The 24,831-nt window shown below is 32.0% G+C and overlaps 1 protein-coding gene across 1 annotated transcript in view; it reads right to left on the bottom strand.

The window, feature by feature from the left end:
* Positions 1 to 213: 213 nt before the first annotated feature.
* The window catches only part of hwt (heavyweight), a 63,640-nt gene continuing 39,022 nt past the window's right edge, over positions 214 to 24,831 (bottom strand). Inside the window, exons 4-8 of the mRNA XM_064359337.1 lie at positions 12,271 to 13,049; positions 5,346 to 6,468; positions 1,292 to 1,457; positions 1,119 to 1,238; positions 214 to 1,067 (exon numbers count right to left, since the gene is read on the bottom strand). Coding sequence (XP_064215407.1) covers positions 878 to 1,067; positions 1,119 to 1,238; positions 1,292 to 1,457; positions 5,346 to 6,468; positions 12,271 to 13,049 — 2,378 coding nt within the window. The 3' untranslated portion in view covers positions 214 to 877. The remainder of the gene's footprint in view (positions 1,068 to 1,118; positions 1,239 to 1,291; positions 1,458 to 5,345; positions 6,469 to 12,270; positions 13,050 to 24,831) is intronic.

The following is a 24,831-nucleotide window of genomic DNA, read 5'->3' as shown; positions in this document are numbered from 1 at the left end:
TTGTTTTTTGAGATACCGTTGTAGCCCTATGTTTTTCACCAATTATTATTTTTTGGTGGCAAGTATTTTGTTTAAACTACTTTAAACAGTTCAAACAATAAAAACTTTCATATTTCCATATTTTTGTTCAGTCGGTTTAACGTAGGTTAGTCAACCCAACATACAACTGAAGGGGTGGGGTGAAGGGTAAAATTGAATGAAACAAAACGCAAATGGTTCTTACGTACTTTTATTCAGTCCCTTATTAACACATTCATCACAAAGTCTCTAAACTATATTACATTGGTAAATAATATAGCGTCTAGAACAGTTTTAAGAATTTTTGAAAGATTAAGTAATAGAAATCGAAAATAACAATACTTGCTAAAGTAGATATAATGTCGCAATGAGCCATAATGTGAGTGAAATGTAATATAATGTTAAAGTACTTTTATATTTGCTTTGTTTTCTTATTAGAATGCTAATCCTAAAACATTGACCTAAGGCTAGACCTAAAACTAGTCTCTTACACCGAAATGTATATAATATATAGGTATGTATATTTTATTCACAGTCATTTTCTTTGGCAATATAGTTTCTGTAGCCGTACTAAAACAAGACAAAACTGAACAAAGTAGGCTAACGAAATATTGCACATCTACTAGGGCCCGGACCACCCTTCAAAGGTCGCCTGGACCCTAATTGCTATTTAACAATTAAAGTGACGCCGTATCTCATACGGCCAACTAAAGAGTGATCAATAACAAATAACACCGTAGATAAAAATCTCATTTTCTCTACTCATGTGGAAGCCTTTGGTTTAACCGTTTTACAGAAAAAATAGATCGTTTCTTTAATAAATGTGCGTCTTATATAAGAAAAGCAAAACCTTATCTTATCACAAGAGTTGCGCAATGACCGGCTGCAGCAAGCACATGTGTTCCGCCCCTCGGATTGGCAGCCGGTTTATGCAAAAATGGCGGATCATTTCCGGAATCGAATGAAACGGTTTACTGAACTGTCCCAAAATGTAGCACTCGTCATTTCCGTCCTTCTGTATCCTCATGTGCATGAAGCCACGAGCGCTCCTAAAACAAACACTCAGGAATTTCGATACCAACAACACAATTTCAAATTACTTCAGCGAGAGCGAATAATCCTGTTTCGTCGATTCGCTATTCCGAACTAAAAAACTCCCTTCTCGTAACATCCTGAGCACGTTCTCCGCTTCGACGCGAGTGATAGCCCCGTGGAACCATCTACGTTCAAATAAAAATAGACAAGCAATCAAACACAATATTTGTCTTTATACCCTTGCTTCTCCAGTGGCAAATTGACATCAATGACGTCCGCTGTGGGAGGGTTTTCGGGATTATTTAAGTTCATTCCAAGTCCAACAAGAGATAATCCAAGGCCCGGACGCTGACGCAAGTCCAACTCCCCCAAATTCAGGGTCAGCTTCGGCCGGAACGAAGACACTAAAACCAAATTAGCCCTTTTTTCCTGTCTTCAACTAAACAAATTTTAGCGTTTGTCTCAGTAAAAATTTTGGATTTGCTTAAATTAAAGCCATTCTGAAACATTCGTGGATTGGTCGAGCATCGCAAGGCGATAACGAAATGGTTTCGAGGACTGAACTGTTAAAAGTCGGAAATAAAGCGATTTAAATAAGAGGAGAATAATTGTGAAAAGATACGACCAAATAACTGCTACTTTTGCACCCCCGAAGTTTGTTTTGCCAACAAAGGTTTATAATTTTAATTAAAACGCTAAACTAAAATCGACGAAAAATTTAAATAAGTTTTCGAATTTAGCTAAAGAGGGTACATTTAGGTCTCGGGTCTTTGTTCATTTGGGCTTCAAGTGGAAATTTTGTGAATCTTATCTCAAGACGGCGGAACATGTTAGCCTTTTGTTGGATAATTAATAGCTTGGTTGGAATTGTAGTAACATTAACCACAGGAATTACGTCTGAATATATTTCAATAAATTTGGGGAACAAGCTTTAATAAAATATAGTTTGTGTCCCCGAGTTCGGTCGGAAATTGTGTTAATTTTGAGAACACGTCAAAAATTCTAAATCACAATCGCAATTATTTCGCCCAAATATCGCCAACTTGTACCGAATACTGCATTCAATTGTGTTGGAAAAAAAATTACTAAACTATAAGGCAAATTTCATTTTTTGACCGTTTTACTACGTATTTTTTTACCAGAAACTATTTATTTTGAGTAATTTCGCACAAAAAGTCCAAAAGTCAAAATGATACTTAGTTTTGCCCGCGATTTGGCTTATTCAGATGTTTTACCACGCTTTTCATTTTCGCAAAATTTTTCAAAAACCAAACAAAATTTACCAAAAAAATTGCCAGTAAAGCGGAATAAAAACCAAGTTATTTTGCCTACACCGTGACACCTTTTCACACTTTTGAATATCCTGGGACAGTTTTCACCGACTTTTCGTCTTTTTTGTTGGATTTTTTGTAGAAACGTCAAATGTCAAGTTAAAAATGCGCGCGCATGCGCTCTGATGATTTGAATTCGTTCATTTCGATAATTTGTCTGTTTTGATTAATTTACAAGAATTTCAATTCACTATTTCGTATATATTTCCTTTCATTATCCAAATTTTGATGTTTTTCATGTAGCAAATCATCTAACATTATCAGATATGCAACAAGGACAGACTCATCCGTTTATGAATGAACGTAGGGTACGATAATGATTGTTGTAAATTGGTTGTATTTGTAAGCAGTTTGATTGGACCGTTTGAGGTCGGCCATTAAAATTACAGAGAAAACCAATCACTTTGAATTTTTGGACTCATTCAAACAATTTAATGAATGGTTATTTTAAATTTGAAAGCAGTCAATAAACAAACCTCGTTGTATTAAACGGCCTTCCTTAATGCCTCCCTAAGTCAAAATTTTAGTGAAAAAATTGGCAGCAGCTCATCTCACTTGCCACAGATTGTGTTTTTTTATTGTTTTTGAACCTAAAAATTGCGTAAGAAATACGTTTATGTCGAAGTGTTGCCAAAAAACGTAGTTACTTGTCCCTTTGGACGGGTTATTATCGAATATCACAGGATTCTCAGGACAGATTTCACTGCCTTGTGTCTAGTAATAGTGTAATAGTCAAAAATTAGCTTCTTGTACAAAAATTTTCATGAAAGAAAGCGTTAATATCAAAACATTATTCGGTGAAGGTACATTAGGTACTAGGTATTATAAAAATTGTCAATAATTTTTTGTAATTTATTAAAAATGGGCTTAGAGTTGAACCTAGTTCTAGATTCTTTATTGTTTTTCTTAAAACACAAATGAAAAAAAATTAAAAAAGTTCGTCGCGACCTTTCGACACTTTAAGAGGTCAAAAAAATTGTTGATTTGTTTGCATATTTAATTTATTACTTAGTTAATGTAAAATAAGTTTACAAATCGGTTTACAGAACATGTTAATTGCAATCAAATTTTAATTCAAGATTAACTTGATATTAAATAAAATAAACACAGCAATTCTTATTTCATTTTATTTAGAATACCATTTAAATAGTTAAGTTGTCACTGTATTTTTTATCTGTCTAATGTTTATAAGTTGTTAAATTTCAAAAAAGCAATCCCATAGAAATTTTCGAGACCAATTGTGTCTCGCATTCTTCGTGTCTTTATTTTTAAATCACGGATAATAACAAGTGGTTTACCACCTATGGGGTGGAATAAATAAACCGATTTACACGAAAATGAGTTGAATATAATATTTTACTATTAGAATTAGACTCAAAAAGACGTAAACGATATAAAAATACATAGGGGTTGCCATTTGACATAAGCAAAATAAAAAGTTCTAAAGTTTAAAAAGTTTGGGAATAAATTTTAAACACCCTGTTGTAATTCAAATCAATCAAACTTACTTAATAAGTCTGTTAAACCTTGTTTAACACTTACGTAGTAACAATGTCGTCAAAAAAACACTGTTATACTTTTTAATGATTTTTAAAACTAAAGGTGTAAAACCGATTTTTTGGTTTTTATTTTTTCTAACAGTAATTCCAGAACCGAATTGAAAAAGATTTTAGGGACATGTAAGATGCTAAAATGGTATCATAATGACCACCAAAAATAATAGCATGCCGTACAAAAAAACTGATAATTATGACGTCACACCTTTTTTGATACATTCTGTATATCAAAAATATTTTCCTGAAATACGTTCTAGAGCATAAGTAACGTCTACAAAATATCAAAAGCCCAACTTGACTAATAGGTAATAACCTAATAACTGAGCTACAGAAGACGGGAGCTGGGCTGGACCACATTATCAGTATTATCAGTTATCTTATCATACATGTTGTTGTTCAGTTGAATTTAGAGATATTTAGTTTTCAAGAGTTTCATCGGTAATGCGTGGAATACATGTTCGATCGATTTATTCATCATTTCTTTTTAATTTATTATTTATTACCGTTACCAACTGATTCAAAATTCCGTATACAATTTTTTTAATTAAAATAAGAAAAAAGGGGGCGCAAAGTATAAAAAATAGCATCACATACTTGTTTTATAAGGGTTTTGGCGCACTCATCTCATAGAAAACTTGGGATTCGTGTGCCAAATCAACCCTTATAAAACTTATACTTATACTTTTTCACGTACAGGTATTTAAATCTTCCTTAAGTTGCCGTATAATTTTTTTTTTCTTTACACGTACCAACTAGGGAAAAGTTTGTTAAAAAATCTGATATTGTCGCGTTGATTTGCACCGCTTCTCATTCTAAAGACAAACGTTTTGTATTATACAGATTTTTGTCATTTGTTATTATAACAAATTATTATGCCTTACAAGGGAAAATACTTCGTAGCAAAAATAAATAAATTGAATCACAGTAGATGTAAGATGACAACCGTTTCGCAAGATTAAAATTAAATACAATAAAAATGCTTGAATCAAATAAATAACAAAATAAGCCAACTAAAAAATTGTTTTTTATTTGTATTATTTTTTTTAATTAAATACGATAAAAATGCTTGAATCAAATAATAAATAACAAAATAAGCAAACTAAAAAATTGTTTTTTATTTATATTAATTTTTTTTAAATTAAATACGATAAAAATGCTTGAATCAAATAAATAACAAAATAAGTCAACTAAAAAATAGTTTTTTATTTAATTTCAAGTTGAAAGACGTGGACTTTGCGTTTTATTAAACGCAATTGAATCGCTTTCCGCCCCGTGTTCAATCTTGAGCGTATTGACATGCGGGGCGATTAGCCGCGTTGAATGCGAATTTGATATGATTTGCAGAGGCGAGTAAATCCCGTGATCGATCACTTCCGCCTAAAACTAGTGAAATGAAAGAACGAACCTTGCCTGTCAGCTTCGATGACACTTTGGCTGGACGACGCCTGCGAGACACTTGACTCAGTGCTCGGCTGTATTCGAAGCCGCCGTCTCAATTTGGGCATATCAAACGGTAAATCCCTCAAATCAACCGAAGTGGCACTGCCTGACGTGCACGCGTCTTGTGTAATCATCCGTCGCCGGCGCAATTTCGGCATATCAAACGGCAGATCGGAGAAATCTTGTTGACTCGGTAATTCAGCCGCGGTAAACCCGAACCGCGATTTGATGCCTTCGCGCGATTGGATCGAGATCCCGCTGTCGGAGCCCTGGATCTCCAGGTCGCCGGCGTGGAAGCCCAGGTTCAGCAGGTTCTTGTTCTGGGGCAGACGCCGCTTGACTTTCATCGTTTCGGGCGTGGCGGCCTCTTCCGGGGAGCACTTCTGCGAGTTGTTGTTCCGATTGTTGTCGGAGGTTTCTGAGATTGGTTCCTGAGATGATTTGTCCGAGATGGGGCTCAGAATGTGGAGCTTGTTGGCGTGGGCGAGGAAGCTGGAGTTTTGGGTGCCGCAGTACGCCTTTGTCCCGCCGCTGTCCGAGCTGTGGGAGCTCAGAGAGGAGGACTGCCGGCTGTCGGAGCTCGTTGTACTTCTGTTGCCCTCGCTGGTGCTGCTCTTAATGCTCTCCATGCTGCCGCCGCTGCTGCTGGCCGTCATGCTCTCGGTGCTTGAGTATTTGTGTCTCCTGCGACGGCCCTTGAACTCCAAAATGTTGTCCTTAGTCCCTTTATGGCGCTTGAGTGGCCACTCTTTCATTTCCTTGGGTTGGCTCGGCCGCCCTTTGAACTCCGAGATGAGTTTGCTGTTACCGAACTCGATGTCGAAAGCACTTCTCTGGATTTGCAAACTGCCACTACTACTATTGGGCGAACGGCCTCGGAGAGACTTTACGGGAAGATGCAAGTCTTTTAAGCGACTTTTCGGATGCGATGGCAAATTTGGGGCACTACGAATACTGTTCATTACCAGCTCTTTGCCGGGGAACTTCGTCGGAAGAGGGGCGGTGGACGGAGGGGATGGTGTGTAGCCTCGCAAGGGCAAGGACAAAGCCCCAGAAACCACAGACGCTTCTTCGGGCAAACGCATTTCCTGAAACAATTTGGCGAATGTAACCAAACTTTGCATTTTTTAATTACTGGATAACGTTGGTCTGCAACGAAATCCTCCTTTAAATAAAATTTTTACGAATATGAAAGTTTAAACGTACTGAATTTGTAACTTTTTTTTGCTATCACATATTTTTTTAATGATTTTTTTAATTTATCAAAATTATTATTAGTAATCAGTAATCACTAATCAACTAATCACACATTAAATAATTAGTGAAATCAAATGTTTGGGTCTAATCCTTGACGAAGAAATTAGATGTGTGAGCAATACTGCACTTTTAGTGCGAAAAATTTGTTCGTCTCTTAGATTACTTTATTCAAATATAAATATAATTAATTTTAAACAACGTAAAAAACTTATTAAAGCTTTCATACTTTCTGTTTTAAATTATTGTTTAACTGTGTATTTTTCATGTCTAGATATTTCTAGTTGTAACCGTCTTCAAAAAATTCAAAATACGTCTTGTAGATTTGTATTTGGTCTTCGTAAATATGATAGGATTTCAAATAAAATAAATAAGCTTGGATGACTAAAAATGACTAATTTATTTAAATATCATATTTCCGTATGTACTCACAAAGTTTTGCTGACGCCATCTACAAATTACTTAAGAGAAAGGCCTGCATGTGGAACCCTTAAATTTACGTCACACCTCTACAGTGTTGGCTTTATTGTTTATTATTTATTTATTATTATTACTATTGTTACTACTATTATTATTGTTATTATTATTATTATTATTAATTTTTTGTTCTTATAAAAATCTGAAATATGCAATATGCCTTTTCAAAAATTAATTTTTTTGACTCTCACATTTCTTTACCGAAAACTCTTAGCGTAGCATCGGTAAACATGAAGAAAGGTTTCATCAAGAAATAATACACATAGATGAGACACAATACAACGAAAAATAGTCAGAAGATCGTTAGAAACAATGACAATACACTTTTGTTAATTAAAACTTTAATAAAAAAAAAATGGAATAGAAAAAACTACAAAGAGAAATGTCATTTATGTGCAACTATTTAATTTTTGAGTTTTAGAACGGGTTATAGCAAATTATTGTCGCAGTCAATAAATTTTAGTAAAATCCACGATTTATTTAAAAAATATATTACAAAAAGTTTGTTTGATACATATTTTTTGTTTCCAAGGTATATTTCGATTTAGAAGCATTAGATTTATAATAAGCACGAATAATAATAATAATACGAAAAAAAAGTTACTTTTTTTTTCACACACCAGTGTAATTTGAAGATTCCTGGAAATCGATGCACAAGCTACCACGAAGAAAAATAACACGTAAAGCGAACACCGAAAAAAATTTATTTGACAACCTGAAATTTGGTCATATTCGCGATAATTGTATATTTTTTGTATGAGACTTTTGTGACTTCTGGAAAATTGATGAAATATGAGACATAGAGTTTTTGAAAACTGATATTCAAATAACTAATGCATAATAAAATATCTAAAATAGTGCTTTATATAGAAAATTCACTATTCTTTTTTGATTCTGAAATCAGATTCTAAATTTGAAATTTTTTTGTAAGTATAGAAAACCAGTAGTGAAGTTTCAAATCCGAATTTTGGTAGCTTTTTTTCTATTATTTTTATTTCAAAAATAGCTTAAAGTATTTAGATTTTACACTATAAGTAGCAAAATGTACGTACTGTATCTCCTAAACGAGTAGATTGATAGTCTTTATACTTTGAGCTATTTTTTTAAAATTAAAATAATTGAAAAAATGGTCCGATTACTAAAATTCGGATTTGAAACTTCATTTTTGGTTTCCTATACGAAAAAAAAAATTAAATTTTGAATCTGATTTCAGAATTAAATAGAATGGTGAATTTTTGTAAAATAAATTTGTTTCTATACATTCAATAAAACAGTGAATTAAAGATTTTAATCCGCTTGCGAATAAACAATAGCTTTAATAGGTTGCTTTCATACAAATAAACGTCGGTTTAAAAGGTAAAATCAAATAAAAAATAAAAGTTTTTTCTTCAGTTCTTGTTCGGAATGAAATACGTTTACGTCCTTAAATGTTTCCGGTCTTATATATTTTCAAGTTACTTAAACAGTATTTAAACTTCTATTACGTTATTGTGTTACGTTTATAATTTAGCGTCTTTACGAGTATGTTTACCTCTTATTACTGGAATATTTTCCTATTTCTGTGGGTTATTTACTTTTCTCCGCTCTTACGTTCTGCAATTTTTGTATTTAAACGTCTCGGGGTTTACGCTTGCCTTTAGGTCTGTGTTTTTACATTCCTTTTTTATACTTATTTCCACATTTTTTTAAAAATCATCAGATTTCCCGCTTCAAAAGTGGCACTTTTACCACAAAGCCACCAACTAAATTAAAGTGAATAATTATTAGTTAGTAAAATTTCACTAAGAAGTGAAATAAATATATTATTAGAAAAGTTTTGACACAGTTTTCAATAATTTGCAACATACAAAAATACAAAGACATAAGTGTCTTTAGGGAATATATGTGATAGTGATTATTGACATCTTGTACTAATTTTGTTTTATTTTACTTTAATGTGTTGCTACAAACACTGTGCATTACATCGACAAGGGAGAAAATTTGAATTTTGTTTGTGTTTGTATTTTATTTCACGAATCAACGCGTCCTTTATTCCCTTCGTTTTCCAATAATCCTTGTTTACACGTTTTCTTCTGACAAGAATGCCCACGTGATTCTTGCTCGTCAAGTTATTTTTTAATTTCACTAATTAGAGCAATGAAAGTACAGTAGAATTTTTTTTCTAATTGGTTTCACAAAGAGAACTTTTGTGCAACTCCTTTTAGTAAATTTCTATTGGCAGTGCTAGGCTGGGTGTCATCAGTCATCACTGTAATTTAGTGTGTGATTTGTCAACAGCGTCAAGTTGTTTATTGATAAAGCCAAAAAATTAACAAAATTAATAGAAAATAGTTTGAACAGATTTTGATAAATTAAACTAAACAAAAACAAACAACAAAAATAAAAAGTAGAAAAAAAAACTTATTTTTTAATTTCACTAATTAGAGCAATGAAAGTGCAGTAGAAAATTTTTTTCTATATTGGTTTCACAAAGAGAACTTTTATGCAACTCCTTTTAGTAAATTTCTATTGGCGGTGCTAGGCCGGGTGTCATCAGTCATCACTGTAATTTAGTGTGTGATCTGTCAACAGCGTCAAGTTGTTTATTGATAAAGCCAAAAAATTAACAAAATTAATAGAAAATAGTTTGAACAGATTTTGATAAATTAAACTAAACAAAAACAAACAAAAATAAAAAGTAGAAAAAAAAGTTATTTTTTAATTTCACTAATTAGAGCAATGAAAATGCAGTAGGAAATTTTTTTCTATATTGGCTTCACAAAGAGAACTTTTGTGCAACTCCTTTTAGTAAATTTCTATTGGCAGTGCTAGACTGGGTGTCATCAGTCATCACTGTAATTTAGTGTGTGATCTGTCAACAGCGACAAGTTGTTTATTGATAAATCCAAAAAATCAACAAAATTAATAGAAAATAGTTTGAACAGATTTTGATAAATTAAACTAAACAAAAACAAACAACAAAAATAAAAAGTAGAAAAAAAACTTATTTTTTAATTTCACTAATTAGAGCAATGAAAGTGCAGTAGAAATTTTTTTGCTAATTGGTTTCACAAAGAGGACTTTTGTGCAACTCCTTTTAGTAAATTTCTATTGGCGGTGCTAGGCTGGGTGTCATCAGTCATCACTGTAATTTAGTGTGTGATCTGTCAACAGCGTCAAGTTGTTTATTGATAAATCCAAAAAATCAACAAAATTAATAGAAAATAGTTTGAACAGATTTTGATAAATTAAACTAAACAAAAACAAACAACAAAAATAAAAAGTAGAAAAAAAACTTATTTTTTAATTTCACTAATTAGAGCAATGAAAGTGCAGTAGAAATTTTTTTGCTAATTGGTTTCACAAAGAGGACTTTTGTGCAACTCCTTTTAGTAAATTTCTATTGGCGGTGCTAGGCTGGGTGTCATCAGTCATCACTGTAATTTAGTGTGTGATCTGTCAACAGCGTCAAGTTGTTTATTGATAAATCCAAAAAATCAACAAAATTAATAGAAAATAGTTTGAACAGATTTTGATAAATTAAACTAAACAAAAACAAACAACAAAAATAAAAAGTAGAAAAAAAACTTATTTTTTAATTTCACTAATTAGAGCAATGAAAGTGCAGTAGAATTTTTTTTTCTATATTGGTTTCACAAAGAGAACTTTTATGCAACTCCTTTTAGTAAATTTCTATTGGCAGTGCTAGGCTGGGTGTCATCAGTCATCACTGTAATTTAGTGTGTGGTCTGTCAACAGCGTCAAGTTGTTTATTGATAAAGCCAAAAAATTAACAAAATTAATAGAAAATAGTTTGAACAGATTTTGATAAATTAAATTAAACAAAAACAAACAACAAAAATAAAAAGTAGAAAAAAAAACTTATTTTTTAATTTCACTAATTAGAGCAATGAAAGTGCAGTAGAAATTTTTTTGCTAATTGGTTTCACAAAGAGGACTTTTGTGCAACTCCTTTTAGTAAATTTCTATTGGCGGTGCTAGGCTGGGTGTCATCAGTCATCACTGTAATTTAGTGTGTGATCTGTCAACAGCGTCAAGTTGTTTATTGATAAATCCAAAAAATCAACAAAATTAATAGAAAATAGTTTGAACAGATTTTGATAAATTAAACTAAACAAAAACAAACAACAAAAATAAAAAGTAGAAAAAAAACTTATTTTTTAATTTCACTAATTAGAGCAATGAAAGTGCAGTAGAAATTTTTTTGCTAATTGGTTTCACAAAGAGGACTTTTGTGCAACTCCTTTTAGTAAATTTCTATTGGCGGTGCTAGGCTGGGTGTCATCAGTCATCACTGTAATTTAGTGTGTGATCTGTCAACAGCGTCAAGTTGTTTATTGATAAATCCAAAAAATCAACAAAATTAATAGAAAATAGTTTGAACAGATTTTGATAAATTAAACTAAACAAAAACAAACAACAAAAATAAAAAGTAGAAAAAAAACTTATTTTTTAATTTCACTAATTAGAGCAATGAAAGTGCAGTAGAATTTTTTTTCTATATTGGTTTCACAAAGAGAACTTTTATGCAACTCCTTTTAGTAAATTTCTATTGGCAGTGCTAGGCTGGGTGTCATCAGTCATCACTGTAATTTAGTGTGTGGTCTGTCAACAGCGTCAAGTTGTTTATTGATAAAGCCAAAAAATTAACAAAATTAATAGAAAATAGTTTGAACAGATTTTGATAAATTAAATTAAACAAAAACAAACAACAAAAATAAAAAGTAGAAAAAAAAACTTATTTTTTAATTTCACTAATTAGAGCAATGAAAGTGCAGTAGAATTTTTTTTTCTATATTGGTTTCACAAAGAGAACTTTTATGCAACTCCTTTTAGTAAATTTCTATTGGCAGTGCTAGGCTGGGTGTCATCAGTCATCACTGTAATTTAGTGTGTGATCTGTCAACAGCGTCAAGTTGTTTATTGATAAAGCCAAAAAAATTAACAAAATTATAGAAAATAGTTTGAACAGATTTTGATAAATTAAACTAAACAAAAACAAACAACAAAAATAAAAAGTAGAAAAAATAGTATATTACACTCGTTTTAGAGGCACTCATTCTATTAGAGCACTCCTCGTCGTGCTCCAAAATCATTCGTGTTACAACAGAATGTCTTATAAAACTAGTGGAAGAAAGTGGCAGTTTAGATGCACTTACCTGCAGCTTCTGGGAGATGGCGCCGACGGAGTTATTGTCCTCTTGGCTCGGTTTGGGGCAGAGCAGCGTGACTTTCCGCCTGTTTTGTGGTGTATTGCTATCAGCGGACGGCCCAGGTCGGTTTTCCCTCGCGTTATTCAGTTGTACGAGGACAGGATGGTTTGATACTTTGTCAATCTGATCTAAATCGTCATCAGACTTGCTAATGCGACAGTCGAAAGCGGTTTCGTATACATGCCTTTGGCGTGTCATTTCGTCGTCTAAGCCATCGTCGGGGGTGAGACAAGCACAGGGTGAAGTCAGTCTATTCGGAGGCATAACCGCCTCATTAGGCGCATCCCTTGAATCAGTGCTTTGTGTGTCAACACTCGAACTCTTTTTATACTTCAAACGGCTGTGCGACCTGGCTCGGATTGGTTTATCCAAATTCGGGTTATCTAGACTAAAGCTTTTCCGGTACTTCCTATGCGACGATTTGATTTTTTGGCTCAACTGGTTTGATTCTAAAACATCCTGAGACGGTTTCGGCTGAAGGACTGGCTCTTTGCGGAATTTCGCCGGACAAGTTTTCGACTCCTCGACTTTATTCTTGTATAAATCAGCGTAGTAATAGGGCGAAGGGTGCCGTTTTATGTCGCTGCGATTGGGGGAGTGAGCACTGAGTTGAGGAAGGATAGCCTCGGCGATGCTATCCGGAGAATTCAATTCCTGAGGCTTCGTCACAGAGATGTGCTGGTGCCCGAAGAACTCGTCATCGGAGCTTGGTTCTGAAGAACCCTCTGAAACAACAACACAATGCTAAATGCTAACTAAGTAACTACTGTACTAGTGAAATCGGCTTCAACTATTATATTTATATATAACGTTATATTATACGATACTATTTCTTATGTAGATACTCGTATTACTACTACAGTATATGTTAGGGTGATTGACAGTTACTATTAAATTTTGACATTTTACACTTTCACGGGGCAGTTGATAATAATACACAGTGATTATAAATATCTGTACTGTATTTTATTAAAAAAGATACACTAATACACAATTTATAAAAAATAGGTACATGAAACGGATAACATACAGAGTGTCCGGAAAGTCGCGCACCGCCGTGACACTACATCATCGGCCGATGCCCTAGATAACCAGAGAAATGTTAAAAAAATCTAAGTCTTTTATTGATGAAGATATGATGAAGTAAAGATTAAAAATTATTTGCTAAAAATGGAGGTGTTTGCACTACCATTTCGAATCCAAATTCATTTGTGGTATAAATGACATTACATAAAAGGACGCAGTAACATAAGAACTGAAGAAACCTCCCCAGATTCTTTAAGAAATGTTAACAAAATTTCAACAATGATAATAAATCTGGCAACACTTGGCACAAACCATTGTTGTTCAGATGAAACCATGGTTACGGTGATTGCTTCTAATGTCATTAAAATTTTTGTTTCGTCTGTCAGCGGTAATTTTTCAGTTTCAAACAGTGTCAGTGCAGGATTAAAATATTTTCCTGCTATGAATATTGTGACTTGTGTTTGCTGTTTGGTGAATACGCTGGAAATGCAAGTGAAGCCGCTCGTCAGGATGCCGATCCAGACGAAAAATCATTTCCATTGACTGGACCAAAGAATACGATCAACTGGTCGTTTGGATCTTTTGCCAAGGGAACTTGGTCGGCCCAGAGGTGCGAAAACCGTTACTGCGGAAGAAGCAATTTTAGAAAAACTGGTGAGGAGTTGGTGAACCGAAATCATGCCGCTAGTGCTACGATCACTCCAGAAACATTACAAACGGTGCAAGCCAAACTTTGAGCATTTGTTATAATTTTTTAGTGCATTGTTTGTTCGGTTTTTAAGTTGTTTAAAATATTATTACAATAAATAAAGCTGTTCTCCGCTCAGTTGCATTCAATAACATAATTAAAAATTACGATAATGCACGAACTAATCTGACTAACAACAATGGCGTAACCATGGTTTTAAAGGCTAGAAATTAAATATGTTCAACACCTTTTAATGGTATCCAAGACTTTAATTATAATTTTTAATTTCAGTTTTCACGTGTATCTTTGTGCAATGTTGCCTTTTTCCATAATTTGTTTAAGCTCTGATATAAAAACAGAGCATGTGGAATTTTTTTAAACATTTTTTCGCTACCCTGGAGGATTATCCAATTACTCCCCTTCAATGAGGTGCGCGACTTTCCGAACACCTGTACAATACGCAGCTTCAATAATATTTTGGACCTGTAATTTATTATTAGTGAAGCATATCTACAATAATACACATAAAATACATAAATTTATTTAAAAATACATTAAATACCTTGGAATATGTACTCAATGAAGCTTAGAAAAACCAGCCTTAATTATACATACATACTGTCATTTATTTAAATATTAGAATGCAATAAAACAAACAAAATGATAAATAATTTGCAAAAAAACATTTTTACAAGGTTTTTTTTAATATGAAATATTTAGTTATTTTTTATTTAGAAGCAAAATTAATGCTAACACAAACTGGCTGATGGCGTCCTCATCAGCAGATTACTGAAATTGTCACAGGTTTGCACTTGTTAAAAAAATTTGTTCCATTAGTAACAAAAATGTACTTACCTTCATAAAGTGCGGAATGAATTCTTAAAGATTCCAGTCTTAACATAACTGAACATACAGCTTCACTTTTCATTTGTTTTCTATTATAATGATATTTATGATGTCAAAGTGAACCAATAAAAAAAATAACGTAAAGTATTCGTAAATAATTGGTCTTTAAAACAGACTGCATTTTTTGAGCAGTATCCAATTATACTTTAATATACTATTAACTATTTGCAGTAGTAAATTATACCCCACACAAAAACTATTGTTTATTAGTAACATCTACATTTCTAGCACAAAGTAACCAATAAGCTGTGCTTCTAGTAGTAATATTAAATATCTTATTGTTACCTTATATCTAGACTGAAATTTTAGGAAGTTAAAAACTTTATTTAGGTGTCAAAAAAAATGTACAAAAACAGAAATTAAGTATTAAAATCTGTTAATTTAGAATAGATTTATTATTAATTCCTACAACAAGAAAAATAAAAACAATTTTTTTTGCAATAAGTAAATTAAATAAATTTATAAATTAATAAACTAAATTAATAAATAAAATAAAATAAATTAAATAATTGAATTACAAAAACTAACAAACAACACGAACTACGTTTTGTCAACAACTTAAAATTATCTATTACATAAAAAAGCTATAAAGGAGTTAATTAACTGTTGAACTTAAATATTGTTCAAAACACAAATGCAATAAATTCCATTACAAAAACAAACAAACAAATTACACAAACCACGTTTTGTCAAAAACTTTAAAATATCTATTACACAAAAAAGCAATTAAAAAGTTAATTAACTGTTGAATCTAAATATTGTTCTAACTTTGCTGTTCGTTTTTCCGTACGAATTCATCTCAACCTAGAGAATGAACTCACTGAATAGAAATACATATTAGTACTAAAATCATGCACCTCTACTTTATCAGTAATTTTTTGTCCAGTTAAAGTTTTTATTTTCAGTAGATTTTTATTTCCAATTTTTTTTTATAGTTTGTCATTAACTAATTTTCCCATAGCTCCTTGTGTACATTTTACAAAAATTTACACTTTATTTACGAGTTTAATTGCTTCACAAGTGGCAGGTCTACCGTTTATAATTTTGTTATGCTATTTACTAAAATTTCAGAATGAGATAATAACTCATTTTTCAAAGTAGCTTGAATAGAAACACTAATGAAGTGAAGCATTACATTCTGAATAAAATACCAATACACTAAGAGATTGAAAAGCTAAAAAATTAAAAACAAAAAAACAAAAAAAAGTTCAAAAACAGTGACTGAAAGAGCGACAAATTAAAAAGCAATAGAACTGCAAAGTAAGAACAAAATTCCAGATGGTTTGCCGACATTTACTAAATAATCAAAGAAAATTTTTTTGTTTAGTGATTGGTCGGTTTTAAAGTTGAGAGTGCAATATCCCATCAATCCAATCACAGACGCATCAAGAAGTTAATTTTTATATTTTTATTGGTCAATTACTTATTCCTGGCACAAATGAGACGCCAGTGAGTTGGTTTTAGAGCCGCTTTTTCTCACAGAACGAGATTTCACCTTAGATGCCAATAAAATCGTCGAGTCTACTTAATTTTTGAAATAATTTAATTTTTTTTTGACACATTTTTTTTAATTAATTACACAAAAACTAAGAAACCTAGAAAAAGAGGACTTTCACACAACTAATTAAAATCTACATTATCGGTTTGTAAAAATTAATAATTACAGTTATAATGATTAAAATAAATAAATGTTTAAAACAAAAATTAACAACCGACAAACACTGCACTGACACTTCTACGTACCAATTTTTTTTTTAAACCTTGGCTAATACAAAACTTTTATAAAATACAAAAATTAATTAAAATTAAAAAATAACTTAATATAGGTGGATTTTGAATATGTATATTTTCAAAAATTAAAAGTTCAAACGCTGACAAAGGAACTGTAACGGTGAGAAATTAAAAACACAAAAAACCAAAAAATATTGAGACTGAAATTTTGAAGAACTAAGCGACTGAAAGTTGAGAAACTAAAAAAACTATAGAACTAGAAACATTGGATTCTGAATAAAAAACCAATACACTAAGAAAATGAAAAACTAAAGAACTTAAAAACTGGAATACAAAAAAACTAAAAACAGTAAGATCAAAATTGTGTAGATCTAAGTGACTGAAGAAGTGATAATTAAAAAACTATGAACCTACAAAGTAAGTAAGATAAGATAGTAAAACCTAAAAGGTGAAATACTGTAAGCCTCAGAAACAAAAAATCTTTAGATGTAAAATAAAATAACTATGAAATTGAATGATTTTAAATAAAATATTAATAAAGAAATTCAAAAAATATCTAATTATAAATTAGGAAAAAATTCTAGCAAATCTTTTATTGGTCGAGAAAGGTATAATTATTGAAATAAGAATGAATATTAAAAAAAAATTTGCATTAAACACACCGGTAGGATGTTTAAAACTCATTCAGTTTAGGAATTTAGGTAAAATGGAAAGAGTGTCAAAGGTTTCTATTTTTAACGAAACAAATTTATTTCAAGTTTTACAAAAAGCCCTTAAAAATTGCGTGTTTCCTATAATCCGGTTTCTACTTATAACATATATAAAAGTTTCATATACCGCACTTTTTTTACTATTACTAATGTAGGTAATTATACTAATAAGTAAAAACAAACATCCTTTTTCTAAGTGTAGAATTATTCAACACTGAATCGGCTTTCAGGCGCCCCTCACCTGAGAGTATCACTTAAAAATCAAGCCGACGAGTCGTGAAAACACGCAATGAATGCCCGCATTAGTATTTTTTACCAAATCGAATATCTACAAAGTAATACAAGATTACCAAAAGAAAGGACCGGGGCAGGAAAATTGCTTCGCGTTTCTATCGATGAATGGAATATGAAAAATTGAGGCTATTGTTGCGTGGATTTATATATGTGAGCATATTACATATCGATTTTTTACGACAATCCTAGAAGAACGCATTCTATTAATTGGAGACCTCAACTCCCTCGGAATAATAATTGTGCGTTTGCGCTCGAACCGTCGTCAATATTTTACGCAATTATTTGCTCGTAACGCTAAAATTTCACTCATGATGGCAGTTTTGTGAGCGAAAATGAAAAAACGTTACGTTTTAATCCCGCAAAAAAGGTCGATGTCGCATCTGCTCTCCCACTGTCAGACAAAATGTCTTTGCCGTTAAAAAATGTAAATGTGTAACAAATAGTGCATTAATTAAATCCCTTTCAAAAGCTGTTTTCTTGTTTGTTTTTGCTTTAGTGCCGTGTGAATTGGCTAATTAGCTAATTTAGCGTTCATTTTTCGCGCGGTTACCTTTATTGTCGGTTTGTTACCATAATGGCATCGAATTTAGCTTTGGCGCTATCGCTTGAATATGATGCTCTTTCGCTCTGTTAGGCAGTTACATCGATTAAATCGAAACCAGATGTATAAAACGTCAAATAGTCTCGTTATATGGAAATTTAACTCGACTATTATAGTTTTATTACGAAAGTTTGCGTAATTGGAAGTGACAGAAGTTCGCTGTGTTTGCCATTTTATAGATTTTTTACGCCAATTTCAACAAACTTTTGACTGCAACCGTATTTTTGCCTTTTTCTCGAAAACTATAATATTTAGAGCAAAACGTAAATAATCATTGGAAAGGCTTTTAATTATCTATCTCCAAGTGAAAACCCACAGCTGCTCCGGGCAACGGTTCCGGTTACATAGGCGTTAAACGTTTTTCATTAAAAAAATTATAACTCGAAAACTAAGTCTTAGTCTTCTGGTTGTTATTATCGAACACTTGAAGACAAATATCTCCACTTTGTGTCTAAAAAGACAGAACCCAGTGCTTATTAATAGAAACAGGCATATAAATATTGTAAACAATATTATGAACAACAATAAAAATTTTAATAAAAAAGGACGCTTCTTCTGAAAAAAGTTAGTTGTCAAAGAAAAGAATAATTAGATGTTATCTTGATTGGCTTTCAGTTTTCTGTAATTTATTTGAATTGAAGAGGATTTAAGCTGAAGCAAGTTCTAACTTTTTCTTCAGCCTTAGTTTAAAAATAAAGTTGGCATTTTTTTATATTCCCTCGTAAAGTAGATGCAATCAGCCACCTTTCTTTAATTGCTTTCTGTCTCACATTATTATTTTGCATTTTAGTAACTTTTTTGTAGAAAGTTAAATATAGATATATGATTTTCTCCCCTCTATTCATTAGTCGGGGGTAAGAAAAATAAAAGTCGGCCAAATTAGTATATAAAACAAAACATTGTAAGAATTAGTTTAGTTTATATTCTCACCTGAGGATGACCACTTTGTGGTTGAAACGCGTTGTGTTTCAAATAAAGGTTTGGTGTGTGGGCTTTTTTTAAACATTGTTTTATTTATTTTCCACGCCAATGAAATCCAACAAGAAGTTTAAAATTTGATAATAATATAATTTATTTCCAACAAGTTTTTTTTAGTTGATAGTGGACAAGATTAAATAAATGGACGAGTAGTTCTTATACAGTTACAATATATAAACAATATTGAATCATATTGTTGAATGACACATTGAAAAAGTGGTCTAATTATTCTAATATCAAACAAATTCTCTCAATTCAGAACTTAATTCTTTTATCAGTTGATTTTGCCTAAAATTCAGTAATAACCTTAACTTTTTTTAATCAGTTTATTAAATAAAATAGCAAACCCAAGTCTAGCACAAGTTCTCTAAAAACTCAAAACAGTTCTGAAAAAGTTTTTTGTAATGTTTACAAACGTGCATTAATTTTTTTTAAATCTTTTTTATTTTTAAGATATCCATTAAAAAGCACCCTATATTATTTGAAAAGTTTTTGGTTTTCGTTTTTACACTTTTTTCTAGAATATTATCTTTTTTCAAAAACATTTTTCTATATTGTGTATTACTTAGTTTTTTTTTCTATTAAAAAAACTTCTTAACACTTATTAACTAAACTTCTTCACGGTGGCCGGACAGTCCAATCTTACACCGAGTGCTCTACGATTTATTTATACATATGAACTAAAACGTTTTCAAAAATACTGACAAAGGCTATACTACAAATAAAAAGAGCTGGGAAAACAACAGTTACTTTTAATTCAAAATTTATTAGACTTAGAAAAAAGTTTTAAAAATCCACATAGAAACTTTAGAAGGAGCTATACCTCTAGCAAATTCAAAAACAAGGACAGCATGTTAGTATGGAAAGGCGAAGAAAATATTTTCCCAAAATATACTAACAAAAATGAAGATAAGTTATATTCAGCTGTACCCAAAGAAGCAGACGACCCTCTTTCTTTGCTAGAGAAAACACATAAAAATTCCAAAGAAGTGGAAACAACAAACGATGACAACGACGAGACAATGAAAGATGAAGAAGATAGAGCAGTTGAAAACTGGAAAAGGGAAGGTGCATCTAAACCTAAACGTCTACGGAGATCTTATCTGGAAAATCAAAAAGAATGGGAATTTATGGAACTTTCGGCACGGACAAAAACAATTCCTATGTCTTTAATTAAAAATGGAAACTGTTCTACATTAAGAACAATCACAATTAATAAAAAAATGTTTATGTTTACTAATTCGTGTGGATTTGATGCACTTGTTCAAATATCGTCTTCATGTTACTGTGACTGTCCCGCATTTAGAGAGGGTGTTGTAGATGATAATTTTCTGGCCGAACTTTTACAGAATTTGGTCAAGGGAAAAATATCTAGACATTCTTACATACTAAGAGCTAAAATTTTGTCTCAAATCTTTGATGAAGTCCTTAGGCCCAATGGTCTAATAGAAATTCCTTGCGTATGTACGCAGTAATTATTAATAGATAGATTAGCTACTAATAATTTCTTAGAATGGTCTAAGAAAGAAATCACGGTTTGCTCTAAGTGTGGTTACAATGAAATCAGAAATTACGCAACAATTATGTTAAGTGACAATAATTTAGTAGCTGAGCTTGTTACAAAGACAATGGAGAAAATTTGCTTTTGTCCAAAATGTGACGAAAAGTATCTGAACGTAAAATCAACTTTGAATGAAAACTACATATTTACTGACTGGGCATCAGTTTCATTGACCAACACAAATAGAAGTGTTCAGTTATGCCAAATTCCTGTAATATAGCATTAACCCATAAAAACCTAAACTACAAACTCCAGGGGGTAGTGGAAATTATGGGTGAAGGAATTCTTGCTAGTGATGTAGGCCATTTTATTGCCTATTGTAAAAGGCCAAATAAAAAATGGGAAATATATGACGATCTTCAAGACAAATTGAATACAAACTGTCCCCCGGAAAAAGTTTTAAGAGGTTGTGCCCTACTTGTTTATCGCTGTTTGTAAAAGTATAATATTTATTTTATTTTTTATTGTTTATTTTATGTTAATATGAAATGTTTTTTTAAGTAAAGTAGTAATTATTGTGTTTTTATTAAACAATTCCAATTCATGTAAATCTACTTAAAAAAAACAAACGATGTACCTAAGTAAGCACTACAGCTCCTGCATTTAAGGGGGAGAATTTTCGATATTAAAAACCAATGTTATTTTCTCAGCACTTTTTGAATTAAGTACAGCACTCGCCAGCATTCTTTAAGGTCTTTTAGTTGACATAAAAAACTCGAAGGCACTCGGTGTGGTTGGGCTGTCGTTAAGTTAGCCCAACCAATATTTAAATAAAAAACTTCGTTATTTTCTCAGCACTTTTTATTTAAAGTTCAGCATTCGCCAGCATTTTTTAAGATCTTTTAGTTTACATAAAGAAATCGTTTAGCACATGAATGGTTGGGCTGTCGTTAAGTTAGTCCAACCATTATTTAAATTTAAAAAACTCCGTTATTTTCCCAGCACTTTTTATTTAAAATACGGCATTTGCCAGCATTTTTAAAGAACTTTTAAATGGCATAAACAAAACGTCCAGCACATAAAATGGTTGGGCCACCGTTAAGTTAGCCCAACCAAAAAACACAAAAAACTCTAAAACCAAAGTAGCATTTTTTAAATAAATAGCAGCATTCTTCAGCACTTTCCGAGCACATTTGAAAGCCGTATGTGTACTTTCAAAATTTGAAAGTGGTTGGGCCAACTTAACGCACGTCAACATTCGTGCATACGTTCCTATTTTTATATTATATTATATTATATTATTTTTATATTTTATATTATACTTATCTATTATATTTTTCCTAACATATTATGCTTATAACGATCATAATGCTATCAAGTTTTTTTAGATTCTGTTTCGTAAAACAAAAGATTTCCAATACAAAAAGCGCTTATAATGTCAGAATTTTTAATTTAGTTCGATACTCGGGGCAATAACTCCGGAATTATTACCCCAACCCCATTAACTTTGTTATCGTTAGAAAGCTCTTTTAATATACTTTTCGAAAAAATTGCTGGTATACTTTTATCAGTTTGATGGTTTTGTTTAAAAGTCCAAAAATCAATCATGTTTATAGCAGGGCCATAAAAATCGCGACGTGGATTAATCAAGTCAGTTATCGCGATGAGAGGTTTTAAAACGATATGGGCGTTCGTTAGGATGAAGTGCCCCAGGGCCAGCAATTGTCGAAGACCGGAAGTTCCTTTAGGACATAAGTGAGATCATAAAACCAAATAAATCAAGCATAATAAACATTTGCTTGGCTCTCCCTTATCCTGCATGTCCAGGATATTCGGGCGATGACGTCACAAACGAAGACAGCCTCTGTGCGCTGGTTTAGGGAAGCTCAAGGCGTCATTTACACGAGCCATCCATCAGCCCCCGGATAAAACGAAAGCATTTTTCATCCGGCTTTTTGTGTACTCATTTCTGCAAGCACCGATCTGTTAATTTCGGCCATTATGCAGATTGCAACACGACGGGAACTAAAACGAGAACAAATTCATTTAGGCGCCCCAGCGCAAAAAATCCTCCTTGCAACAATTCAAGTGGCTTGTTCGTCCCCTGAACGAACGGTTTCATTTTTAATATTCAATTTTAACTCTTTTTCACACTGAAGCGAAAGTGCAGCATAAATAATTTCCCCCGTGTTCTCCAGTTATTAAAATTCCTTTTGTCGCGACCCTCGCCGCTAAATTGTGGAAAAAATCCATTCATATTTTCGCCGAGATTACGAATTGAAATCCCGATAATTGGCCCTAATCCTCGGTGACATTTCCTATTAATCGTATTCAAAAATTTCCTATTAATCAAACCTCGAACAAGATTATGTCCGGATAAAGAAAAAGATGCAGGGGAACTACGGAAAATAAATTAAGGCAACTTAGCAGAAGCTTATCATAAAAACTGAGTGAGCAATTATTACAGAATCCTGCTTGATATAAATTTAAAAGTCGACGAAACTTTTCAAAAGCAATTAGGTTTGAATGACGCGCAAAGGGGCCAGAATCGATTGTCCCAATCATTTCGCGTTTCATCAAATGATTCAGAACAAGTCTTTTTGTGCCAGCTTCGAGCGAGCTACGTTTAGGATAAGTATGATTCACCCTTGACCACAACGTTTAATTGCTATTTTCAACCCTTACGTTTCGCAACCCTTCACGAGGAATATTTCGTTGTGTAAAATGAACCCTTGAGTTATTTATAGTTTTGGCGTGTAATTATAGCGAGTCGCGAGTGTTTATCGATTCAACGTAATCGTGTTATCACAAATTTCAATTAGCGAAAACTACTTTGTCGACGCGTCTTTGGAAATCTTTTAACGGGAAACTCCCCGAATATAATTGAAGGGCCATTAGGACGAGAGCGATTTTAATAGAGTGTGCAAAAATATTAAACGAGGGACGAGACGCATTATGCAAACGAAATCTTCGAAATAATCGAGCAATTAGGCACAACTCAGGCTGCACACACGAATTAATTGATCGGAAGAAATAGAGCACAATTTTTTAAAAGTTGAATATTTATCTTTATTGTAAACGTTGTAAACCAATAATTTTCTAAAATACGGCGGAAGAAACAATAAATAATAATTTATTTAGAATTTCCAAACATAGATTTTGTAATTTTTTAGTGATACTAGTTTTATAAAAACTTAACACCTACATTGCAATGATAGTATTTAAGAAATAATTTTGATATTAAATACATTTGCAATAATGGAGGAAAGTAACTAAATATAGGCTACCATTTTGTTTTTGGGTCAAAAATATAAAAAACTATTTAAAATACAACTTTTTGTAAAAGTCATATCCATCATACATATACAGAGTGATTTTTTAAAAACGAGCCACCCTGAACATCTCAGAAAATAAAAAAAATAAAAAATCCCGAGACAGGTCAAATTTAATTTATTGACACTTTTTGAAAGTTCCACCACCAACCCCCGTTGTGATACCTTAAACTTTTAAACGAAAGGTTTTTTTAGTTTCACTTGTTTTTCATACGTTTACATGGTAACCTTTTAAATAATAATTTAATTAAATAATAATAATAAATTTTGAAGGGGATGTTTGTATCACAAAGAGGGTTGATGGTGAAACTTTCAAAAATACAATAAAACTTGATAATATTTTCAGAGAGGAAGGCCACAATCTTTAATTTATATCAATAAACATTATTATCAAAATTGTAATATTGGGGCTAAATATGGAACAGGTACCTAAATATGGGCTATAGATACGAACTTCATTATTTTTTAAGAGAATAGCAATAATAAATGTTTATCTTGTGTTTTACTATCTTCACTTGCACTGTCAATCACTTCTTATTCCTTGGGTTTCTTTTAGTTTCTTTAGATTTCCTGTTTTTAGTTTTCAATTTTCTTCTTATTTTTTAATAAAATCATTTTTATAAAAAAACAATGTTATAACAAAGGCCATAGCAGCTTTTCCACATATTTTAGATGTTATAGCCCATATTTGAAACTCCTGACCGAAATAAACGTGGCCTTTTCACTTTACAAGTCATACA

This window comes from Tribolium castaneum, chromosome 10 (assembly GCF_031307605.1).
Source record: "Tribolium castaneum strain GA2 chromosome 10, icTriCast1.1, whole genome shotgun sequence".
Classification (NCBI taxonomy): Eukaryota; Metazoa; Arthropoda; class Insecta; order Coleoptera; family Tenebrionidae; genus Tribolium; species Tribolium castaneum.
The sequence above is the reverse complement of the archived record's forward strand: the minus strand, read 5'-3'. Positions and strand labels throughout refer to the sequence as shown.